At 44.4% G+C, this 23,425-nt stretch overlaps 4 protein-coding genes across 6 annotated transcripts; all 4 read left to right on the top strand.

Moving 5' to 3' along the window:
* The first annotated feature begins 943 nt into the window (after positions 1–943).
* LOC118124487 lies at positions 944–2,962 on the top strand. Its single transcript, XM_035182355.2, has 6 exons — positions 944–1,144; positions 1,568–1,707; positions 1,834–1,898; positions 2,428–2,589; positions 2,672–2,776; positions 2,846–2,962. Exons 1-6 carry the CDS (start codon positions 1,025–1,027, stop codon positions 2,884–2,886), a joined length of 633 nt encoding a protein of 210 aa, XP_035038246.2. The 5' UTR covers positions 944–1,024; the 3' UTR covers positions 2,887–2,962.
* A 705-nt stretch (positions 2,963–3,667) lies between these two features.
* LOC118124486 (saxitoxin and tetrodotoxin-binding protein 1) lies at positions 3,668–6,635 on the top strand. Its single transcript, XM_035182354.2, has 6 exons — positions 3,668–3,818; positions 5,370–5,515; positions 5,636–5,724; positions 5,887–6,012; positions 6,139–6,258; positions 6,387–6,635. The coding sequence occupies exons 1-6, from the start codon at positions 3,699–3,701 to the stop codon at positions 6,434–6,436; spliced, it is 651 nt and encodes a 216-aa protein (XP_035038245.1). The 5' UTR covers positions 3,668–3,698; the 3' UTR covers positions 6,437–6,635.
* A 1,240-nt stretch (positions 6,636–7,875) lies between these two features.
* psmb4 (proteasome 20S subunit beta 4) lies at positions 7,876–11,208 on the top strand. The gene is made up of 8 exons (XM_035182350.2): positions 7,876–8,033; positions 8,510–8,636; positions 8,714–8,793; positions 9,896–10,042; positions 10,130–10,211; positions 10,303–10,419; positions 10,579–10,667; positions 11,090–11,208. The coding sequence occupies exons 1-8, from the start codon at positions 7,912–7,914 to the stop codon at positions 11,100–11,102; spliced, it is 777 nt and encodes a 258-aa protein (XP_035038241.1). The 5' UTR covers positions 7,876–7,911; the 3' UTR covers positions 11,103–11,208.
* Positions 11,209–11,690: 482 nt separating this feature from the next.
* On the top strand, positions 11,691–23,180 carry rfx5 (regulatory factor X, 5). Of its 3 annotated transcripts, none has more exons than XM_035182303.2 (11): positions 11,691–11,897; positions 15,104–15,258; positions 16,196–16,229; positions 16,313–16,395; positions 16,743–16,865; positions 16,959–17,075; positions 17,317–17,395; positions 17,632–17,830; positions 17,914–17,996; positions 18,072–18,200; positions 18,310–23,180. In XM_035182303.2, exons 2-11 carry the CDS (start codon positions 15,137–15,139, stop codon positions 19,447–19,449), a joined length of 2,109 nt encoding a protein of 702 aa, XP_035038194.2. In that variant the 5' UTR covers positions 11,691–11,897; positions 15,104–15,136; the 3' UTR covers positions 19,450–23,180. The 3 variants fall into 3 exon arrangements, with proteins under 3 accessions (XP_035038194.2, XP_035038196.2, XP_035038195.2); XM_035182305.2 differs by having other exon boundaries at positions 11,691–12,558; XM_035182304.2 differs by having other exon boundaries at positions 11,691–12,741.
* The last annotated feature ends 245 nt before the right edge of the window (positions 23,181–23,425 follow it).

The following is a 23,425-nucleotide window of genomic DNA, read 5'->3' as shown; positions in this document are numbered from 1 at the left end:
TTAGATTTGTACAGCCTATAATCACAAATCACAATTTGTCTCATGGGGATTTGAATGTTCGCTGATGTCAGGACGTCCACAATCTCTTTTAGTTAATACACAAACTGAACTTTATTATCTTTATTATATGGACAAAGAATCACTGACAGAAATCAGCTGCTCATTGCTTCGACGTTTCAATCTTTGGATTTGTATTTGAAAATAAGAATTTAAATTATTAATGCTAAAACAAAGAATCTTTGTGTCGCTTTGTCTCCATTTGTCTCTTTGTCTCTCTGTGTGTCTGTGTCTGTGTGTCTGTGTGTCTTTGTCTCTCTTTGTCTCTCTTTTGTGTCTCTTTGTCTCTTTGTCTCTCTGTGTGTCTGTGTGTTTGTGTGTCTTTGTCTCTATGTGTGTCTGTGTGTCTTTGTCTCTCTTTGTCTCTCTTTGTCTCTTTGTCTCTTTGTCTCTCTGTGTGTCTGTGTGTCTTTGTCTCTCTGTGTCTCTTTGTCTCGAAGTGTCCTGCACGAACAGAAAAAATAAAAAAGTGACAAACAGTTTATTTTAAATAAAGTTATTTTAAGTTTTATCAACACAATAATAATATGAACTTGTTGAAGTTGTTTTTTTCACCCGTGAAGTTTTAAAAAATAATAAAGTTGATTGAAAAAGCTCCTGAATCATCAGATTGAAAAGGGTCTTTTTTATTTTCAGCGTTTACAGCTTCAGAGACGAGTTGAACCAACAGATCTTCGGGTCAAAGGTCCAACTGTATCTCTGTTTGTTTTAGCTGGTTTGTCACAAACTAAACATACTAACCAAGGACGATTCAAGAAATCAGTAAACGACAGATACACAAACCCACCAGTGTCGTTACGAAATCTTCTTGGAACTGTTGGAGAAACTTCTGCCCTCAAAGTGTAAACAATAAAAAAACGTAGCGTCAGCTGTATAAAGGCCGAGCGTCTCCAAGCCGTCGTTACTCTGCTCAACCTCTGCTGTGCTTTTTCCTCAGGTTTATCTGCAGCTCATCGGCCGTGACATCATGAATCTGTGGCTCAGCTCTCACTTCCTGGTTGTGGGTTTGTTTGTGTGCAGCGCAGCGCCGACACCTGAAGAATGTTCCCAGCTGGTCGCACCGCTGTCTGGGGACATCGCCTCCAAGGTAAAACTCTCCTGTGACGTCACGGCCACACCTCAGCTCTGTTCTTCCTATGAACCACAATAAGAAATACAAACACGTTTTGATTTAGAAACGCTTTGGTTTTATTAAAAAGTTAAAGGTTGCACACTTTTCAGAGACTGATACATTGACTACATTGACTCTGGATGTGTAAGTGTGTGTCATCAACATAGAAACATGTTTAACTGTAATATTAGCTCATGGAAACTTAAAGAAGGCCGAGGATGGAGCCCTGAGGTGCTACACGCACCAGACACAAGTATCTGGTTCTTTTTTCTGTACAATTTCCAAGTGTGTGTGTGTGTGTGTGTGTGTGTGTGTGTGTGTGTGTGTGTGTGTGTGTGTGTGTGTGTGTGTGTGTGTGTGTGTGTGTGTGACTCTGACTGGTTTCATGCTGGTGTGCAGATGCATGGCAGTTGGAACTTTCTGGTTGGTTACACTCAAGGTGAATTATTCAACCACTTCCTGAAGATCACCGAAAGCTCAAGGCTGAACATCACAAACAGCAGCGATGGTGAAGTTGGATTTTCTGAGAACAACAAGATGTGAGTCCACGTGAAAAATAATCATTTCAGCTTTTTATCATAAGTATTTCACACCTTTAAATACAACATGTGACAGGATGTGATAAACCTGCTCCGACAGAATATTAATTTTTCCTCTTTTCAAAGGAATGGACAATGCTTCAGCTCGTCGTCCAAGGCGACGATCGACGGTGACACGGCAACAGTGTCGAGTAAGTTTCAACACAACACTGCAGTTGTGTGTATGACCAGCAGAGGGCGACTGATTGTTTCTATGGAAAATAACTTCTCACTTGATTTATAAAGTCAGCAAATATTATCATAAGATGAAGATGATGATGATGATGATGATGATGATGATGTAATGATGATGATGATGATGATGATGATGATGATGATGATGATGAAGATGATGATGATGATGATGATGATGATGATGATGATGATGATGATGATGATGATGATGATGATGATGATGATGATGATGATGATGATGATGATGATGAAGATGATGATGATGATGATGATGATGATGATGATGAAGAAGATAGTGATGATGATGATGAAGATGATGATGATGATGATGGTGATGGTGATGATGATGAGATGATGATGATGATGATGATGATGATAATGATAATGATAATGATGAAGATGATGATGATGATGATGGAGATGAAGATGAAGACTCCCTGACTAGTGTCACACTTTGTGTATCTGTGTGTGTGTGTGTGTCCTCAGCCATGAACGTCACGTCTGTGTTCCACGTGTTATCGAGCAGTGACGACTGTCTGGTCTTCAACATCAACAGCACCGTCGGGAACCTGGATCAGATGCTGAGATTCATGAACATCAGCATCTCTGGAGCCGAGGGGACGACGGTTCAGTCTCTGTATCTGATGGGTAGGAAGCAGAAGGTCAGAGACAGGAAATGACTCCGTCAGTATCTGAAACCTTGATGGATGTTGGGTGTGTTTGTTTCCAGGCCGGGAGTCGACAGTGAAGTATTCGGACCTGGAGCATTTCAAGCATCAGGCGAGCTGCCTCGGCTTCTCCAGAGAACCAGACTTTCACCACAACCTGAAGAAAGGTGCGTCCCCCTGCAGCCTCGCACATTAAACTCTGACATCACAAGCTCACATGACTCTTCTCTCCGCAGATTTCTGCACCGAGGGAGAATCCGTCAAGTTGTCATTCTGAAGTCGAAACTCAACAGTCGTCAATATTTCAGACTGAGCAACAAGAAGTAAAGACACAAATTTCTCCAAACATCAAACCTGTTGTCTGTGGTTTTATTTTCATTATTTACTGAAAATAAATGTTCGTCACTGCAAAACTTCAAATGAAAGTTTCCTTCAGTATCACCGTCAATTCAGCTGCTATTATTTTAAAGAACAGGAGCTGATCAATAGATATTTTTGTAACCAATAATAATAATAATAACTAAACATATGAATAATTAAAGTAAAATCACATTAAAATCAGATGAAGAGACACAAACATCAATAAAACACATGTGACACGAGAAAAGTTCAAAATAAAACAAAAGTTAAAATCGGGTTTTAGACATTAAACAGAAAATTTGTGACACAGAGGGAAATTTTTAAAAAGGTTAAATCTGATCAGAGTCCAGATGTGACGCAGACAAATAAACAGAGTCACAGGATCCGAGTCAACAACAGTGTTTATACACACACACACACTTTGGACAGACGGGGCCGACTAGTGGGGGGCGACTGGGGCAAGTGGGGTGAGCCAGTGGGGACAAGGAGGTGAGGCCAGCAGGGGCCAACTGGGGCCGACTGGGGACAAGGGGGCAAGTGGGGTGAGCCAGTGGGGACAAGGAGGTGAGGCCTGCAGGGGCCAACTGAATCCGAGCCTGGGGACAAGGAGGTGAGGCCAGCAGGGGCCAACTGGGGCCGACTGGGGACAAGGGGGCAAGGCCTGCAGGGGCCAGGGGCCGTTATAACCTCACCAGCCTCCCTCCTCTCACACTTTGGTCTCTGAGCACGATGACTTGTGTTGAGAAATTGCTGCTGGTGCTGGTGGTGGCGTTGGGTTCCAACGCAGCGGCGGTGGTGGAGGAATGTCACAGTCTGAAGAAGCCGCTGCCGGCAGACGACCTGCACCAGGTGAGTCATGGTCCTAAGCTTTGGATTCTTCAGGTGATCCTGACTTCTCTGCAGCAGCTGTTTCAGGATCATGTTAAAACATCCAGACCAGAGGTGGCACTAAAACATGTGTCTCCATTAACATGATTGTAAAGTTGCAGGTTCAGACTTAATGAGTTTAGGTGCTTCAGACCTGAACTCCTCAGTCCTCTGTATCTTCTCTGGAGGATCAAGTGTGAACACAAAGAGTGAGACTCAGTTTCTCTTCCTCCTCCTGAGCTCCTGTATAAAGTCTAAATCCAGGAGAAGTGTGAACAGCAGAGGATCCTCCACTGATTCACTGAGTGAGTGTTCCTCTCTCTCTCTCTCTCTCTCTCTCTCTCTCTCTCTCTCTCTCTCTCTCTGTCTTCTCTCTCTGTCTCTCTCTCTGTCTCTCTCTCTCTCTCTCTCTCTCTCTCTGTCTCTCTCTCTCTCTCTCTCTCTCTCTGTCTCTCTCTCTCTCTCTCTCTCTCTCTCTCTCTCTCTCTCTCTCTCTCTGTCTCTCTCTCTGTCTCTCTCTCTCTCTGTCTCTCTCTCTCTCTCTGTCTCTCTCTCTCTCTCTCTCTCTCTCTCTCTCTCTGTCTCTCTCTCTCTCTGTCTCTCTCTCTCTCTTGTCTCTCTCTCTCTCTCTCTCTCTCTGTCTCTCTCTCTGTCTCTCTCTCTCTCTGTCTCTCTCTCTCTCTCTCTCTCTCTCTCTGTCTCTCTCTCTGTCTCTCTCTCTCTCTCTCTCTCTCTCTGTCTCTCTCTCTCTCTCTCTCTCTCTCTCTCTCTCTCCTCTCTGTCTCTCTCTGTCTCTCTCTGTCTCTCTCTCTCTGTCTCTCTCTCTCTCTCTCTCTCTCTGTCTTTCTCTCTCTCTCTCTCTCTCTCTCTGTCCTCTCTCTCTCTCTCTGTCTCTCTCTCTCTCTGTCTCTCTCTCTCTCTCTCTCTCTCTCTGTCTCTGTTTCTCTCTCTTCTCTCTCTGTCTCTCTCTCTCTCTCTCTCTCTCTCTCTCTCTCTTCTCTCTCTCTCTCTCTCTCTCTCTCTCTCTGTCTCTCTCTCTCTCTCTCTCTCTCTCTCTCTCTCTCTCTCTCTCTCTCTCTCTCTGTCTCTCTCTCTCTCTCTCTCTCTCTCTCTGTCTCTCTCTCTCTCTCTCTCTCCCTCTCTGTCTCTCTCTCTCTCTCTCTCTGTCTCTCTCTCTCTCTCTCTCTCTCTCTCTCTCTCTCTCTCTCTGTCTCTCTCTCTCTCTCTCTCTCTCTCTGTCTCTCTCTCTCTCTGTCTCTCTCTCCCTCTCTCTCTCTCTCTCTGTCTCTCTCTCTCTCTCTCTCTCTCTCTCTCTCTCTCTCCCTCTCTCTCTCTCTCTCTCTTTCTCTCTCTCTGTCTCTGTCTCTCTCTCTCTCTCTCTCTCTCTCTCTCTCTGTCTCTCTCTCTCTCTCTCTCTCTGTCTCTCTCTGTCTCTCTCTGTTTCTCTCTGTCTGTCTCTCTCTCTCTCTCTGTCTCTCTCTGTCTTTCTCTCTCTGTCTCTCTCTCTCTTTCTCTGTCCCTCTGTCTCTGCAGATCTTTGGGGACTGGGTTCTGGTCTGGTCCACCACTGATATTCCTGAAGGTTGGAACATGTTTCCTAACATCACCAGTTCCCATGTCGAGCTGCGACTCCTTGCTGACAACAAAACCATTGAGTTCAACGAGAAGAACTTCCACTCGTGAGTGTTGAGTCAAATCCTGATCCTGATCCTGATCCAGGAGAGTTCATATTATTTTATTTTGAACATGGTCTTGTTCCATCATTAGTTAAAACTTGTTGTGTTTTGTGTTATTTTCAGTGATAACTCATGTTCCAACTACATCCTCAAAATGTCGTCGTCGTCCGCTGTGGCCTCCGACCGCCACGCACTGCAAAGCCTCGCCGCAAGTGAGTGCAGCTGCAGAATACTGTACAGTAACAGTGAATTACTATAATTAAATCATTGTTTAATATTAATATATATAAAATTTACTAAAACACAACAGATTAAATAAATAAAATAGATTACACGTGTGTGTGTGTGTGTGTGTGTGTGTGTGTGTGTGTTAGCGGTGGAGAAGGATGGAGTTGTGCAACCCTACAATGACACAGGTGACCTGGATTTGTACGAGAGCTGCTCAGACTGTCTGGAGGTGATCTACACAAACAAAGATGGACGCTTCCTGTTGATCTACAGTAAACACAAACACACACACACACACACAAGCACACAGTAACACATGCGTTGTTATCAAGAATACATTTGTAATGTTTGGTTGAAGTTGTGTTTTTAACGTGTGTGTGCGTGTGTGTGTGTGTAAGAGAGGGAGGGTCATCACTCAGATGTTGATCAGTTGAAAGCTTCTCACACTGACCACAAGAAACGAGCCGAGTGTCTTGGATTCACTGCCGACAAAGGGTTCATCTACGACGGAGTCTCAGGTCTGATTATTACTAATATTATTATTATTACTATTGTTGTTGTTGTTATAATGGTTGTTATCATTATTGTGGTTGTTGTTGTTGTTGTGGTTGTTCAGTATCCTTTCTTCTCTTCCTCGTCCTGTCAGATTTCTGTCATAAGAAATCCTCTGGAGAGCTGAAAGACGATGAATCCTGAGTGAACAACAAACTGTTGAATCATCCAGTGTCGACATGAATCATCAATCAAATGAAAGCAAATCACAACCTATGAATGTGTTTTTCACAACATGATGTAAACACATGTGAACATCATGAGACCAATGTGGTGAGATCCAGATGTTCAGTAGCTCTGATTATTAAAACATGTGTGAATAAACCACAGAAATTCATACAAACCTTTTAAACTCCATGTTTCACGTTTTTTATATTCAGTGTCTGACCATTTGCTCTGATCCGCATCACATCTGCATCACATCTGCATCACATCTGTATCACATCTGCATCACATCTGTATCACATCTGCATCACATCTGCATCACATCTGTATCACATCTGCATCACATCTGGGTTATAGTTATTTAGGAACAATTCTCACTAAACACAAAACAGCCTCCACTAAGTGACACCCTGAGAGAAGAGGTGGATGAGATAACAACCTGTAGATTCAAGACTCTGCAGCACAACATTGTTAATGACAATAATAAGTCACAAAACACATGTGTTTACTAAGTTAAACATCTGTCAGCATGATAAAGTAAAGTTATACAACTGCTCTGAAACACTTTATATATTTTCCCCGTACATAAGCGATGAAAATTTAACACAGGCTAAAAGTAGAAAGTTAACATAAACTGTGAGAGCTGCTAACGTTACTCGGGTTAAATGTTTAAAACACTGTAGAGCCGGGGTCTTCAACGTTTTTCAGGCCAAGGACCCCAAACTGATGGAGAGATGGAGCAGGGACCCCCCTACCATATATATTCTATAAATTTGTGTTTTATATTAAACTGGGCCTAGTGCCATGTATAAACATAGCTACCCTGTTATTGTGCATTCAATACGAAGCTATTCAAATAATACACAGGTTCATATATTCATGTTTTTATTATTGTGTGTCGCTTAATGTGTGCATTGCTGACTGAAAGATAACGTCTTCTGCCTCCATTTATCCGTTCGCTACAATATGTTGGATTCATGTTAATGTTTAAATTTGTGGAAAAAAAATTGGTTGGAAAAAAAATTGGTTGGAAAAAAAAATTAAAAATTTAAAAAGTCTAAAAAATTGTCTAATCAACCAAAAATTTCGCGACCCCCCTGCAGTACCTCCGCGGACCCCCCAGGGGTCGCGGACCCCCTGTTGAAGACCTCTGCTGTAGAGTTAGATTTAGTTTCTGTTGCTTTAACAAACACAAAAACCTGTAAACAGGAACTGTGAAGAATTTAGTACTTTATGCTCAAATACGAATATAAAATACTCGTGCCTTAAATATGTATTTTAAGGACATGTATCTTTATATACACTTTATATATCATCCCTGATTATTTACACGTCATCAGAGGACTCGTGTCGCTTTTGATTCCCACCAGCAGGGGGCGGTAAATCCCCGCCCTCTGACGTCAAACCGTGTGGCTAAGAAGACGCTGTGGCGTCACTTCCGCCAGAGATTCAACATGGAGTCCGGTCTGAAGCTGAGTTTCTGGGAGCACGGACCGAAGCCCGGACAGTTTTACTCTTTCCCCGGCGGCGGCAGCAGCGGGCCGGTTCCAGCATGTGGGCCGGTCAGACACACACTGTGAGTCCGCTCCGTCTCTCATAGCCTCCGAGCTTCACCCAGAATCTTACCCGGAGCTCCGCTGGCGCTTTCGGTTTGAGCTCCGCCGCTCTGCTGTATCATCGTGGAGCTAACAGATGCTAACAGATGCTAAGCTAGCTGACGGTTTACAGCAGTTTGAAAGTTTTTCATGATCAGAACAAACGTAAACAAGTAATTTCAACCTTTTAATCGATCGCTGATATTGATCCCGATGATTTTCAGTCCGTACATCCTGCAGTCTGTTAGCGGTTAGCCTTTAGCTGTTAGCTTCTGTCACTGCAGCTCAGCGTGATACAAACTATTATCTGAAAATATACGTATGGAATCTAATATATATGGAATCTCACATTTATGAAATCTAATATAAATACGATATAAATTATGCTCAGAAGGTTGAGATTGAGTTTGTTGTGTGATCAAACTCAGAATGTTTAAACGAACAAGTCTCTCCGCAGGAACCCGATGGTGACCGGGACGTCGGTGCTCGGCGTGAAGTTCACCGGCGGCGTCATGATCGCGGCAGACATGTTGGGCTCGTACGGTTCTCTGGCTCGATTCAGGAACATCTCCCGCCTCATGAAGGTGACGCTCGCTGCTGATTCTAGATGTGAATGTGATTGTTGTGTCCGAACAGAGGTGAACAGCAGTTTGTGTTTCAGGTGAACAACAACACGATCCTGGGAGCTTCCGGAGACTACGCCGACTACCAGTACCTCAAACAGATCATCGAACAGATGGTGTAAGCTGCCGACACAGTGTCCGCTCTAACGTTTACTTTCCCTCTGGTTCAAGATGTCAACAGGTCCGACTGTTCACCCACGAGCTCCACGGGTCTCATGTCCAGAGTCCTGTGGTGTGTTCATGTGCTGAAGTCTGATTGTGGAAAAGATATGGACACTGTTACCTCGTGATGGGTTCACATTTGAACTGATGCCTGGAATTCGGTACTGGTACCCGGTGCTTTGTTCCGGTACTTTACTGTCTCTGTATAATAAAAAAGTGTCGGGCCAGGGTTTTTCCTGCATAAAGAATTGCAAGGATTAGGATAAACAAAAAAAAAGGTCATATGGTCATGGATCATTTAAAGGTCTCTGCATCCATTGGGACTTTAGTTCCAAAAATGATATTTTGGTAGGAATTTTCATGATGTCACTATGAAGTTGGAAAATGAAACAGACGTGACAGTTTAGCCGGGATGTCATTGTTATAAGATTGTTGCGATCTTAAATAAACCAATGCTATTGTTTGCAGTTACTAAAGTGAAAAACCTATAATATCCAAATAACATCTGTGCTAATGCAGGTGAATCAATGACATTTGAAATCTAAAAGCTTGATGCTCATTATTTCACGTATGAATCAACAGCTCACAGGCTGCTAGCAGTGGTCTGTAGGCAACCTGCCAGGAGGGTTAGGGTTATTACAATCATCGCAATTTTTAAATCCTTAATGGAGAAAATACTACATTTGTGGGTCTCTCCCTGCTTGCCGGTGATTCGCGGGGCATTCTGGGTACCACTCCGTTTAAAGTGAGGGTCTGAAAAATCTCTGTTTGGGCGAGTATAGAACCCAACCCCTCTGTCCCTCTGCTCACAGGCTGCTAGCAGTGGTCCCAACAGGTATTGGGAAGCCTACCCCTACACCTGAACGCACAAAATGAAGGGGAAGGGCCAAAATGGGATTGAGCCTTAGTCTCTGAATGACGTGTCTGTTTCTCTGAGAGACAGAAACACTCACTTCAAACAGAGGTTCTGACTCAGGGGCCCTCAGCTCTAGGGGCCCGTGTTCGCATTAACTGATGAATGTTGTCAGAACTCTGTGCTTGATTGTTGTGTGTAACAGGATCGACGAGGAGCTGCTTGGCGACGGTCACAGCTACAGTCCGAAGGCGGTTCACTCGTGGTTGACCAGAGTCATGTACAACCGCCGCAGCAGAATGAATCCTCTGTGGAACACAGTGGTCATTGGAGGGTTCTACAACGGAGAGAGGTGGCGACAGACTGAGGCTGTTAATTGGTGCTAAGAAAAATTAAAGAGTATAATTATTAACATGTCAGCCATTTATGTTCTCTCTAGTTTCCTAGGTTACGTGGACAAGCTGGGCGTGGCCTATGAGGCTCCCACAGTGGCCACAGGCTTTGGAGCGTACCTGGCTCAGGTGAGAGAAACTGATGTGCACTGACTTCACCTCAACATCTGCAGTGCTCCTGATGTTAACTGTGTGTGTGTGTGTGTGTGTGCGTGCGCAGCCTTTGATGAGGGAGGTGGTGGAGAATAAAGTGGAGATCACTAAGCAGGAGGCTCGGGAGCTGCTGGAGCGCTGCCTCAAAGTTCTTTACTACAGAGACGCTCGCTCCTACAACAAAGTAAGTTCACTTCAATTCGTATATAATATCTAAAAACAATCCGTGACTGTATATAAAGATGATCGGCGACTGTATATAAAGACCATCAATAACTGCAGTTATTTAATGTGATAAAGATAATTTTTCTAGATAAAGAATAATTTGTGGTGTTTATTTTAGCATGAGATCGCCATAGTAACGGAAGAGGGCGTGGAGATTATCGGTCCTCTGTCGTCTGAAACCAACTGGGACATCGCTCACCTGGTCAGGTAGGTTCGAAGGTCGAAGGAGGAGGCTGTTGAATCCTATACATAAAAATACAATTGTTTTCTATTGAATTATTTGGTCATGAGATTTAAAGTTATATCATTTTTTTTGCCCCAAAAAAACAAATGTGATTAAGTTGATCCTTTTTTCACTTTCTTATTGTAAATTAAAACCGTTTGTGATTCCAGGCTTTTGGAAAAATGTATAAATTAAAACGTAAAGGCATTTGAGCCTCTTGTTAACCTAATAATTATTATATCGCTTGGAATAAATAGAAAAATGTTTTATAATTTAATATTTATTTTCCTACAATTCAAACTGTTAGGATGTTAAGTAATGAAATATCTCCATAAAATATAATCATTCCGATGATAAATGTTTGTCACAGTCTGAATATCAAACGTCCGTTTCTGTTTCTCTGCAGTGGGTTTGAATGAAGACGATGATGAAGACCAGATATTTCTCTGCTCTCTTCCCCACTTGAAGTTTTCTGATGTTCAGTGTCTCTTTTGTATAATGGAAAATAAATGTCATAAATCTAAATGTGTTTTTCTGGTTTTTCTTCTGAGCACATGAATGTGATCACAGCTTGAAACGTTAAAACCATGGAAGTGATGCACATCAATCATATCCTATATTTTCTACAGTTATATTATATACATTGGAAAATAACATTTAAAAGTGTGATCAGTGTTTGAAAGTCTTTTACTTTGTCAGTAATGTTCAGTTCCTTGCAAATTCATTATAATGTCATTGATACATCATTTCTCAAAACAGTACAATACATTAACAAATAAAAAAACAAGTGAAAATAGTTACATTTCCCCTGGAGAGATTCAAGGTGAAGTAGAAATGTGGTAATTGACAAAATGTATAAGAAAACAACTTGGTCTAATAATACATAACCTTTAGGACTGTGTCATTTAATCATATAGAACATGTCTAATTCATGACTAAATGTTAATCCACACAGTCTGTTGCTATGCAGACTTCACGAGATTTACTCATCTGTTTTGTAACTGGGCAGACCAGGATCACGCGTCCAATCAGAATAATCCCTGTCAGAAAAAAAATTCTGCTCGACAAATAGAATTTCAGCCGCTTTTGGTAACCGGGTAAGTTTGTGACAGCGCACCAATCAGAATAGACGTCGGCTTTGTAGTCAGGCAGACATAACGAAGTCGTCCAATCACAAAAAGACCAGAGGGGATTTTAGCAGTAGCTTGTGTCAGGTACTTTGTTTTTCTTTTTAAAATAATGACTTTAAACAGCTGATCACCATCGATCAGCTGTTTGTGTTGAAACGCGTCTGAAAACAGGTGAACATGTGTTACAGCTCATGCTAATGCTAATGCTAGGACAGAGCCAACAGCTAGGCTAGTCACCTAGCATCTCGGGTTAGCAGCTAGCTTCTAGCCTCACGGTAAACGGTCGAGTTTACGAGTTCTCCGGTAGAACCGGTTCTCTCCGTCTCGAACCCGCGGGCTCGTCTGCCTGTGTTGAAGCCCGCTGACGTGTCGCGGTGCCGGTGCGTGTGGAGCTCATGCTGCGGGTGTGTGTGGTCTGTTCGCGGGGCTCTGACATGTTGCTGTGTCGGTGTGTTCATAGTAAATGTCAGACACATGACCACCGGCGCTGGAGACACACACCGGACACACACCGGCCGTGAGGCGGGACACGCACCGGCCCCGCGGTCACAGCTCAGCCGCTGACGCGTTCACATCTCCGGGTAACGGCAGCCGTGAGTGGAGCCGGTAGCGGGCTGTGTTCGGCTCCCCTCGAACACGCCTCCCGCTACCGCTACGAACGGGAACGTTGAACGGCACCGTGACAGCCGCCATGTGTCACTACCCGGCAGCCATAGGGCCTGTTCCAGCGGGTTTACCCAAACCGGTACATCTGCTCCTGCACCGGGACAGAGGCGGGAGGGACCCGGCGGGAGTGGTGTCTGTCTGCGGTCAACTGACACACAGAGTCCCGGTTCAGCCCCGGTTCATCCCCGGTTCATCTGACACACAGACCCTTACATTCACAACGTGTCAACTTTTAACTGACGGATTAATTCTGTTTTACTTGGTTAGTAAATCTACTAAAAGAGATCATGGGCCCTTAAACTAACTTATACAGGAGCCCAGAAAGAGGCCCCTGACTCAATACCTCTACTGAGGAGGCTGGTCAGTCAGTCAGGTAGTTAGTTAGTCAGGTAGGTAGGTAGGTAGTTAGTTAGTTAGGCAGTTAGTTATCAGGTAGGTAGGTAGGTAGTCAGTCAGTTAGTTAGTCAGGTAGGTAGGTAGGTAGTTAGTCAGTCAGTCAGGTAGTTAGTTAGTCAGGCAGGTAGGTAGGTAGTTAGTTAGGTAGTCAGGTAGTTAGTTAGTTAGTCAGGTATGTAGGTAGGTAGGTAGTCAGTCAGGTAGTTAGTTAGTCAGGTAGGTAGTTAGTTAGGTAGTCAGTCAGGTAGTTAGTTAGTCAGGTAGGTAGGTAGGTAGTTAGTTAGTCAGTAGGTAGGTAGTTAGTCAGGTAGGCAGGTAGTTAGTCAGTAGGTAGTTAGGTAGGTAGTCAGGTAGGTAGTTAGTCAGTCAGGTAGTTAGTTAGGTAGTCAGTCAGGTAGGTAGGTAGTTAGTCAGGTAGTTAGTCAGTCAGGTAGGTAGTTAGTTAGGTAGTTAGTCAGTCAGGTAGGTAGTTAGTTAGTCAGGTAGGTAGTTAGGTAGGTAGTTAGTTAGTCAGGTAGGTAGTTAGTTAGTCAGGTAGGTAGTCAGGTAGGTAGTTAGTTAGGTAGTTAGGTAGTCAGGTAGGTAGTTAGTCAGGTAGGTAGTCAGTCAGTCAGGTAGTTAGTTAGGTAGGTAGTCAGGTAGGTAGGTAGTTAGTCAGGTAGGTAGTCAGGTATTAGTTAGGTAGGTAGTCAGGTAGGTAGTTAGTTGCTCGGCAGGATGAGCCAGTAAACATGGAATATTGAATCTTTAACGTTGTTGTTACTCAGAAAAATTCAAGATGAAAACAATCCCAGTGTGTGATTTGGTTCAGATTGATTGAATGTGTCAGGTGCGAACTTACCTTAGTAACTTTAAACTGTTCTTACAGAGGTGGGAGCTCTGGGTCTGTTCAGTAATATATATATATATATATATATCTATAGATGGTTCAGTGCTGGGAATTATTGTTATAACATGTTGACCAATCAGATCGAAACACACCAGGTGTCTCAGGATTAAAAAATACTAACCTAACCCACTTTAATTAAGATAATAAAATCTTAATACTTATTCATGTTCATTGATCAAACTATAATCTATCAACAGCCACCCATTTACAGTACAATCATATAAAACAAATACAGTGTGGGGATCTTTCATCTTTGAGATTGACAGCTGTCAACGTGTCACAATAAGACCGGCCTCCAGGAACAACTCTCTGTGTCGGGATGAATGTTCCACGTGTTGTTTATGTCTCACGTGTTTGTTTGTGTGTTATTGTTGAATGGGTTGAAATGAATCATGGACTAGTGTCTGTTGTTCTAGACTCAAGGGTCAGTTACTCCGTTTCCTGAGCTTTTCAACCACGTCAGCTGCTGTAGGTCTAGAAGGTCGGGGGACACATGACACACGGAGCTTCTCTTTCCAGCTTCTCCTTCCTCTTCTCAATCGTTATCACATCAAAGTAATTCATATCCCATCAATACATGTTACTGACTTGACTTCTTCCCCGGAGTCCCTTTGCCTTATCGCTCGCAGATCCAGGGCCGCGCTGTGGCCACATCATGGATTAGGATCTGTGGATCACGTATCAGAGGTCAGAGTGGTGGATCCAGTTGTGGATTCTGCATCGTGGTGGCTGATCGTGATAATAAAGGCAGAACCTTTATCGTGTTGGCATCAGATACTGGTGGTGGACCACGACCGAGGTGGCAGCTGGTGATGGATCCTAATGGCGGCAGTGGACAATGACTGTGGACTATAGTGGCATCCGATCTTGATGGTGGATCCTGATCGTGCTGGCTGCTGACCACAGACTGTGATTGAAGCAGGACAGCTTGATATATAATATTTCTCCTCAGACACTTGACCATTAATGACATTAATCCACCAATTCACTGACCTTCAGTTATGCTTCAAAATGTTTACCCTCATCAATGCTGCTAAAACCTTTATCTTGATGTTCTCCTTTACACGTGACATCTGTTCACTTGTGTCCGTCCTGGGAGACGGATCCTCACGTGTCTCTGAGGTTTCTACCTTCTTTACCTGTTAAAGGTTTTAGTAGTTTGACTCTTGTTGAGGGTTAAGAACAGAGGACGTCTCACCTTGTTAAAGACCATGAGACAAACTGGGATTTGTGAATATGGGCTATACAAATAAAATTTGATTGATTGATTGATTGGTCAGTAAATACAGGTTGGAATTCTAAATATGTAATGTGTGTTGGTTTTTCTGTCTCTCTCCAGATGTTGGTTCTCCGCACTGGTTAGCTGGTCCAGATGTCGGAGGACCACCGGCACCAGCGGGCCGAAGCCTCCCGGCGGGGGGATGGCAGTCTGGAGGCGGGGGAGGGCGACACTGAGCCCAGCATGTTGCAGCAGAGACTGAAAAACAACATCTCGTAAGTCAGCTCTGCTCTGATCTACTCACTGATGATCACATGACGGTAATGTCACTAACTTCTTGCTGATTGAGTTCAGATCAGTGACTGTAAATAAAGATGAACGACCTGTCTCTACATCCTCCCACCGTTCAGACATGAAGGGTTAGGTTTAGGAGGAGGCGGAGTATTTGAACCAGCAACCAGGGGGCGATCCAGATGATTTGGCTTCACTTTTGGGAGCCATTATGTCATCCATCTTTATTCACGGTCATAATTCTGACACTAAAGTTGATTAAAGGGTTATTCTGTTGATTTTGCTCCTCAGTGTTGATATAAATATACAAAACTTTAAATCCGCTCCTCAATCACAACCTTTAACCTGCAGTGATCAGTGTGTGTGTGTGTGTGATCTGTGTGTGGATCTGGTGTGGTGTGTGTGATCTGTTACAGCGATGGAGCAGTGTGTGTGATCGTGTGTGTGTGTGTGTGATCTGTGTGCCATCAGTGTGTGTGTGTGTGATCTGTGTGTCATCAGCGTGTGTATGTGAGCAGTGTGTGTGGATCTGTGTGTGTGTGTGTGTGTGATCTGTGTGCATCAGCGTGTGTATGTGAGCAGTGTGTGTGATCTGTGGATCAGTGTGTGTGTGATCTGTGTGTCATCAGCGTGTGTATGTGAGCAGTGTGTGTGTGATCTGTGTGTGTGTGTGTGTGTGTGTGTGTGTGATCTGTGTGTCATCAGCGTGTGTATGTGAGCAGTGTGTGTGTGATCTGTGTGTGTGTGTGTGTGTGATCTGTGTGTCATCAGCGTGTATGTGAGCAGTGTGTGTGTGATCTGTGTGTGTGTGATCTGTGTGTCATCAGCGTGTGTATGTGAGCAGTGTGTGTGTGATCTGTGTGTGTGTGTGTCATCAGTGTGTGATCAATGTGTGTGATCAGTGTGTTCTCTGTCTCCCAGAAAGAGCGTTCAGACCAAAGTGGATCAGATCCTGGTAAGAACCAAAGCCACAGTTCTCATGTCGTGTTGAAAGAATCGTGGACGTCACCTCAGCTGTTTTCTGTTTTTCTTCAACAGCAAGACGTCCAGCGTTTCTCTGACAATGACAAGTTGTACCTGTACCTCCAGCTGCCCTCGGGACCCAGCTCCGGAGACAAGAGGTCAGTGCTGCACAGTGTCGTTCACTAAGCATAGTTCCACAGGAAAACAGGTGTTGAGTTGTGTTCTGTGTGTGTGTGTGTGTGTGTGTGTGTGTGTGTGTGTGTGTGTGTGTGTGTGTCTGTGTCTGTGTGTGTGTGTGTGTGTGTCTGTGTGTGTGTGTGTGTGTGTCTGTGTGTGTCTGTGTGTGTGTGTGTGTATGTCTGTGTCTGGTGTGTGGTCGTGTGTGTTTGTGTCTGTGTCTGTGTGTGTGTGTCTGTGTGTGTGTGTGTGTGTGTGTGTGTGTGTGTGTGTCTGTGTGTCTGTGTGTGTGCTGTGTGTCTGTGTGTGTGTCTGTGTGTGTGTGTAGTGTTGGGGACTCCAGCTCGTTCAACACAGCCGACCAGCTTCACACCTGTAACTGGATCCGCAGTCACCTGGAGGAGCACTCGGACACCTGCCTGCCCAAACAGGACGTCTACGAGACGTACAAGTCAGAAAACTCAAGCCAACGCACAGAGTACATTTTCTCAAGTTGTTGTTGGGTCATGTGACCGCTGACCCCTCCCCCTCTGTTGTTCTTCAGGAGATACTGTGAGAACCTGCAGCATCGACCTCTGAGCGCCGCCAACTTCGGGAAGATCATCAGAGATATTTTCCCCAACATCAAGGCCCGACGGCTCGGGGGCAGAGGACAATCCAAATATCCTTCCTGCTGCCTGAGGGGCACAGTGATGTCACAGTGATGTCACAGTGATGTAACAGTGATGTAACAGACGCACATTGATGTAACAGACACAGAGTGATGTCACAGTAAAGATATATTATGGGCTGGTTGAGGAGCTTTAGTGGGATTGTGACTCAGCATTAAACAGTCAGTAAACTGTGATGAGGTCGGACTATGAGAGTTGCTGGTTGAATTCCCTGACCTGCCTGGCTCATACGTACTGTTACAGCGGCATCAGGAGGAAGACGGTGCTCAACATGCCTCTGCTGCCAAACCTGGATCTGAAGAACGACCCGGTACACACACACTAACACTCAAACACACTGTTCCCCAGACTTCACATGTTTGATTCCTGACCTGAAGATATCTACATGACACTATTCAGTTATAGTCACAGTGCCACCTATTGGAGTGTAGGCAAGTTGTGAGTGAACAATCCTCACTGTTTTAATGATTTTTTAATATTCTTTTGATATAGTAGTAATAGTTTTTGTTAGAGTTTCAGCTGACGCTCCTTCCTCTTCCTCCTCAGGCGGAGCTGACGGAGCTAGTTCAGACCTACAAGCAGGAAGTGACAGAGGCTGCATGTGAGCTGATCTGTGATTGGGCGCAGAAGATCCTGAAGCGTTCCTTCGACACGGTGGTGGAGATCGCTCGTTACCTGATCCAGGAGCACATTGTAAACCCTCGCTGCAGCCAGGCTGAGCTGGTCACTTCCGCAGCGCTCGCAGGTCAGTAGGACAGAGTCCACGTCTCATCATGTTTTCAGGTTGACCATCTGTCTTGATTGGCTCGTGTGTCTGTCTGTCTGCAGGAGGTCCAGCCAAACCCCACAAGGTCATCAAGAAAGCTCTGGTTGTTTCGAAAGCTGAGTCAGACGGAGCTGCAGATCAGAAGGTGCTCACACGTATTTCTGTTCAGTCACTGTTCAGTCGCTGTCTCTGCCGCTCACCACTTCCTGTCTGAACGCAGAAGGAGCCTGGAGAATCGTCCTCACTGAAGCTGCCGTCTGGAGACAAATCAGCCGCCACCAAGCCCTCCTCCCTGGACGCTCTGCCTCCTCCCTCCTCCTCCTCCTCCTCTTCCTCTCTGCGCCCTGCGGTAAGTCAACACCTCCATATACCTGCACCTGTGTCCGACCGTGTGTCTTATTATTATTGATCAATAAACAAATCAATTGATGAAGTTAACAAATTGATTGATTTTGCAGGTGGAGGCGTTCATGAAGCAGTTACCCCGAATCCTCCCCCGTAGCTCAATCCCCGATAAAACCCAGCTCTCTGTCCGCTCGTCTCCGCCCTCTCTGGCGCCCAAGGACGCCTCAGGTGTCGGAGGGGCATCTGGACCTGGAGGTCCGGCTGCTGCCGCTGCTGCCAGCGGGGGTGGGGTGAAGGTCATTGCCATGGCAACGTTGCCCCAGCAGCAAGGCGGCCCTGTCCCAGTGATGATCTTGCCTCAGGGCTGCCTGTCCTACGAGAGAGAGAAGGTCGCCCCGCCCCCACCACCTCTGCCTCCTTCTCAGCCGCAAAACACCCCAGCAGCCCCCACCTCTGTGGTCCAGAAGGCTCGAGGGAATGTCACCAAGCGCCCCCTGGAGGTGGTGACGTCAGCTGGTGCACCAGGCATGTGTGGTGGCTCTGCTGCCAACACTCATCCAGTGAAACGGAAACGTGGCCGACCAAGAAAACCTAGGCCAGAGGACGCGCTGCTTGCTCCGCCTCCTGTTCCCCTTCCTCCTCAGCCCCCACCCCCTGCACCTCCTTCCCACCCTCCCATCATCACCTCCCTGACCGGTGGTGTCATCCAGAAAGCGTGCTCTTCCTCGTCCTCCTGCTCCTCGCAGCCGGTACTGGAGCTGGTGATCCAGGACCACCCCGGCCTGGTTCTGAGTCAGCTGCCGGCGCTGTCGGAGCAGCGCGACGTGGTGGTACAGTGTCAGCCGCGCGGGGTGTCTGAGCAGGAACGCCACTGTCGACCGCTGCTGCTGCTCCAGACTCCAGGGAACCCCAGCTGGGAGCTGGCGGCATCAGGACGGACGCCGATGGTGGAGGTCATCCAGAAAGCTCCAAGACCAAGCAATAACAACAGCAGCGCTTCTGTCCCCGTGGCCCACCTCCCCCCTCCTCCTCCCCTTTCCTTGCCCATGCTACACGAGGAGCGGGGGGAAGTCGAAATAATGTTGACACCGGTGGAGCTGCACGTCAACCCGCCGTTGCCTCTTCCCAGCTCCTCCTCCTCTGCTGCTCCTGCCTCCTCGCCGTCTATCTCCTCCTCCATGGGGGGAAGGGGCCAGGAAGAGGAGGGGGGTCGACGAGAGAGCAGCACCTCCTCAAAGAGAGAGGGACATTAGCCCCTCCCTCTTTTCTTTTTATCAGCTCTCACTACGCTTTACCTCACCTGCAACTTTGCCCCCTGACCTCTCCTGTTCCTTATTGGTGGAAATCCTAGATTGGCGACAGCAGAGAGCCAATGAGGATAGATGAAGCCAACACACTTTGTTTCCATTGCACTGTAAACCTATGCTGTTAGAAACCTGTGATACTGCGTGTGTGCGTGTGCGTGTGTGTGTGTGTGTGTGTGTGTGTGTGTGTGTGTGTGTGTTCTTCCTCCCTGCCTCCTCATATCCTCATTCTCTAAACTTCCTGTTTGAGGCCGTCTGCTGCTTCAGATCAATGGATTTATAGAACAGAAAAGAAGCACAGATGAGACGTGTGTTCAGTATTGAATGCGACTCTAGGTGGCGTCGGTGTGCTGCAGTAGTAACTACGGGTTAGGGCCTGTTCAAGGTTCTTTGTGGTGAAAGAAATGAACTGGACATTCAGCTCAGTTCATTTGATGTTTGAGACGTTCTCAGCTGCAGAGTTCCTCTAATGTCTCCGAGTTCAGGGCAATAAAACGTGTTTGTACATGTAGAGTGAGTGGATGGACGCTGGAGGACGTGAAGACGAGATGACGAGAGGACGAGATGACGAGAGGACGAGATGACGTGAAGACGAGATGACGTGAAGACGAGAGGATGAAAAACGTGCAGCGGCAGAAAAGTTGGAGGTTTGAGTGAATATGACCTTTTTTGGGGGGGCGCTTTGATTTCATAACATTTTAATGTGTTCAATGAAATTATTTATTTTAAATATATTTAAAACAAACAGTCGCCACGTTTTTACATTAATGTGGAGGTGTGTTTTACACACTCATCTGGGATTGGTCGGGCTAAGAATCATTTAAATCACAGATTTTTTTTAATTCATTATTTAAAATTCCAGGTTCTCAGATTTAAGTTTTGAAGTTTATTGGATGTCAACTGAGTATTTTAGTTTTCTGTTTTATTGTTCAATTTTTTAATCTCTCAAACAATGTTCGAGACATTAGCACTTAATTACGCCGCTCCTCCAGCAGAGGTCGCTCTGATGCAGTGGAATGCTTTGTGTTCACATGTTCGACCTTCGCAGAGCAGCTAACCAGTGTTAGAAATAAATTCTTTTTATCAAAAAAACGCGATGAAATGAAATCGTACTTTTACTACGGAAACTTTTTTTTATGTTTAAAATTATTTCATTCAAAATTAACCAGAGAAACTTAAACAGACTTAATACTGATCGATAGATTATCAGTAAATTAACGTGTTTGACAAAAGCATGTTTATTTGAGAGCAAACTGAATTCTAAGAATTTGAACTTGAACATTTAATAAATGAATGAGTGTTTATTGTTTTATTACAGATTCATGTTGATCTCAGTAGTTTATTATTCGTATAAATTAAAAGTTTGAATTGTAAGAAAATGGTGAAAAACTAAAACATCATGTAGATCATGTTTTTTGCTTCAAAATGAACTAAAACAATTTATTTTTAAAACTGTCTCGTTAATTTTATGTTGATCGATCGTTACAGTTCTGAAAAAAAATTACCTAAAGCAGGATCTTTAAATTATTGTGAATTTCAGAATAAAATCCTGCGTTGATTCAGAAAACAAATGTGTTCCTGCTCTTCTTCTTCTCTGGAGTCAGGAGGAGTTTGTTTCGCACGATGATGTTTGTTCTTCATGTTGCCAAACCGCCAAAGTTTGGTGCTCGCCATCCCTGCACTGTTCTCATCCTGTAAACACAACAAAGAACAAAATGTTTTTGTCGACGCTCGCATTTCGAGGTGTTAATACAGCTGCTTTGTGTGTGTGTGTGTGTGTGTGTGTGGGTGTGGGTGTGGGTGAGTGGGTGTGTGTGTTTCCCTCCGTCCTGTGACATTGAGAGCTTCAGGTCAGTTAAAGTGAAAAGACTTAAAATCCTTTTTGCATGATGTGAAAATGAGTTTTAGTGCCATGAACTGAGCAAAGTTTAGCTCACATGCTAACGGCTGCAGCGCCACCAATAATTCATAACAAAAATGAAAAAGTTTAGTAAATATCTCCACAAGGTGGAAAACGTCTGAGTTTGTCTTTGAGCCTCAAACAGAACTGAGGAAAGTTGCACTGTGAAAACAAGAGAAAGTCATGATGCTGTCACCGAGCAGCAGCCTAAAGCATCTTCGATACAAACGCTGCCATCTTGTGGTGATGACGTCATTTACAGTCAGTCTGTGCAGAAGGGATCGTGGAGTGGAGGCGTATCGAGGCCCCACCCATACACACTTTCAACCAATCAGGAGTCAGTCTCAGCTGTCAATCGAGATGTGTCGGTCGATGATTTGGCTTCACTTTTTAAAAAGCTGTCATGTCGTCCATCTTTACAGTTTGTGGTTCAGCCCTAAAACCTTCTGTGTGTAAGATTTAGTGACATCCAGTGGTGAAGATGCAAAGTGCAACCAGGTTGCTTCTTAAAGTATGAGATGTTTGTTGGAATCGTTCACTGTGGAGCCGTGGAGCTCAAAAAAGAAACGGGTCAGATAATCAAAGATTAAAGGATCGGGATTCGGGTATCAGAGCGTTGACCTTAAAGGATCAGACTCAACCGCACAACATCCTCTGATGTCACTTCCTGTCTGTGATGCACCATTTCTAAATTCGTACTTTAGTTGTTTTTATCAAATTTTATTTTTATTAAGGTTTTGTTTACGTTAAATGTTTGTTCACCTTCACTTCAAGAGCCATCTAAGGTTTTGTACTGAGAATATTTTTATTCAGTTTCCTGTGACGAATTTATTCAAAAGCTGATTTCAAGTTTAAACGAGGCTTCAGATCTGTTACGATCTTTGTGTTTGAATTCCATATTGAGTTAAATAATAAAAGCAATTTGATATGACAAGTGAAACCTCGTTTAATCTTCAAGTTCTCTGATGGTTGCTCTCATTGGGCCGTTCAGGTTGCTAGTCAGTCATGTGACAGTCGTCAAGGTCCAGTTTATCGAGTTGCTTTTGGTTGTTTTGGTTGTTTTTTCAAACCATGTGACCTGAACGACCCTGAGGTGACGTTAACGCATTAGAGGAGAGACGAACGTTTTCAGAAAAGAAACTTGATCCAAAGACGCTTTTAAATATATAAATATATCCCCAGTTTGAATCAGAAGAAAAAGGAGTCGATGAAGGTGCATCTATGGTTTTAGTGACGATGACGTGGCGTCTGTGGGGATGAGCTGATCCTGGTCCAACGAAAGAGTCAGAGTTTTATTCTGAAATTATTTTCTTGAGCTCATTTTAATTCATTTAAAATATAAATTTATGTGAACAGCAGAAGGAGCTCTTTGTTTCTGTTTCCCTGAGCGACGCCGCCTCCTTAGCGTGAAAAGTTTAACATCGTTATGTTTGGACGTGACGTCAAACGCTTGGAGCTTCGTGCAGATAAATTTCAATCATCAGTGCTGTAACTAAAGTTTGTTTCTCTTTCTGTTGTTTTAACTTCCTGTTGTTGTCTCTTTCAAAGTTGTACAGTTTGTCGATGTGCAGATCTTATTATGATTCTTACTGTTGCTATGACGATGTTGTTGCATGGTTTCTGTGACTGTCAGGTTTTGTATTTTTATTCTTTTAAAATGTCTGTTTTTAACCTGCTGGCTTTTTCTTTTTCTTTTGCACTTTATCCCTGAAATGAAAGATTGAAGGTCAAAGGTCAACATTGGTCCACATGTGAAAAATAAAATGAACCTTTGCTCATTTGTTCTTTGATGTGGAAACAACAATTGAATTCAATTTTATTTGTATAGCGCCAAATCATAATATACATTATCTCAAGGCTCTTTGCATTGAAGGTCAAGTCCTTAACATTTTTTTATAGAGAAACCAACAGTTCCCAAAATGAGCAGCACTTTGGCGACTGTGGAGGAAAAACTCCTCTAAAACCATCTCTTTCTTTCACATGCTTTTCTCTTTCACTTTTCTGTCGGTCCCTCTCTCCACCACC

The sequence above is a fragment of the Hippoglossus stenolepis genome, chromosome 17, assembly GCF_022539355.2.
Source record: "Hippoglossus stenolepis isolate QCI-W04-F060 chromosome 17, HSTE1.2, whole genome shotgun sequence".
Classification (NCBI taxonomy): Eukaryota; Metazoa; Chordata; class Actinopteri; order Pleuronectiformes; family Pleuronectidae; genus Hippoglossus; species Hippoglossus stenolepis.
This window is presented reverse-complemented; position numbering and strand designations above follow the sequence as displayed.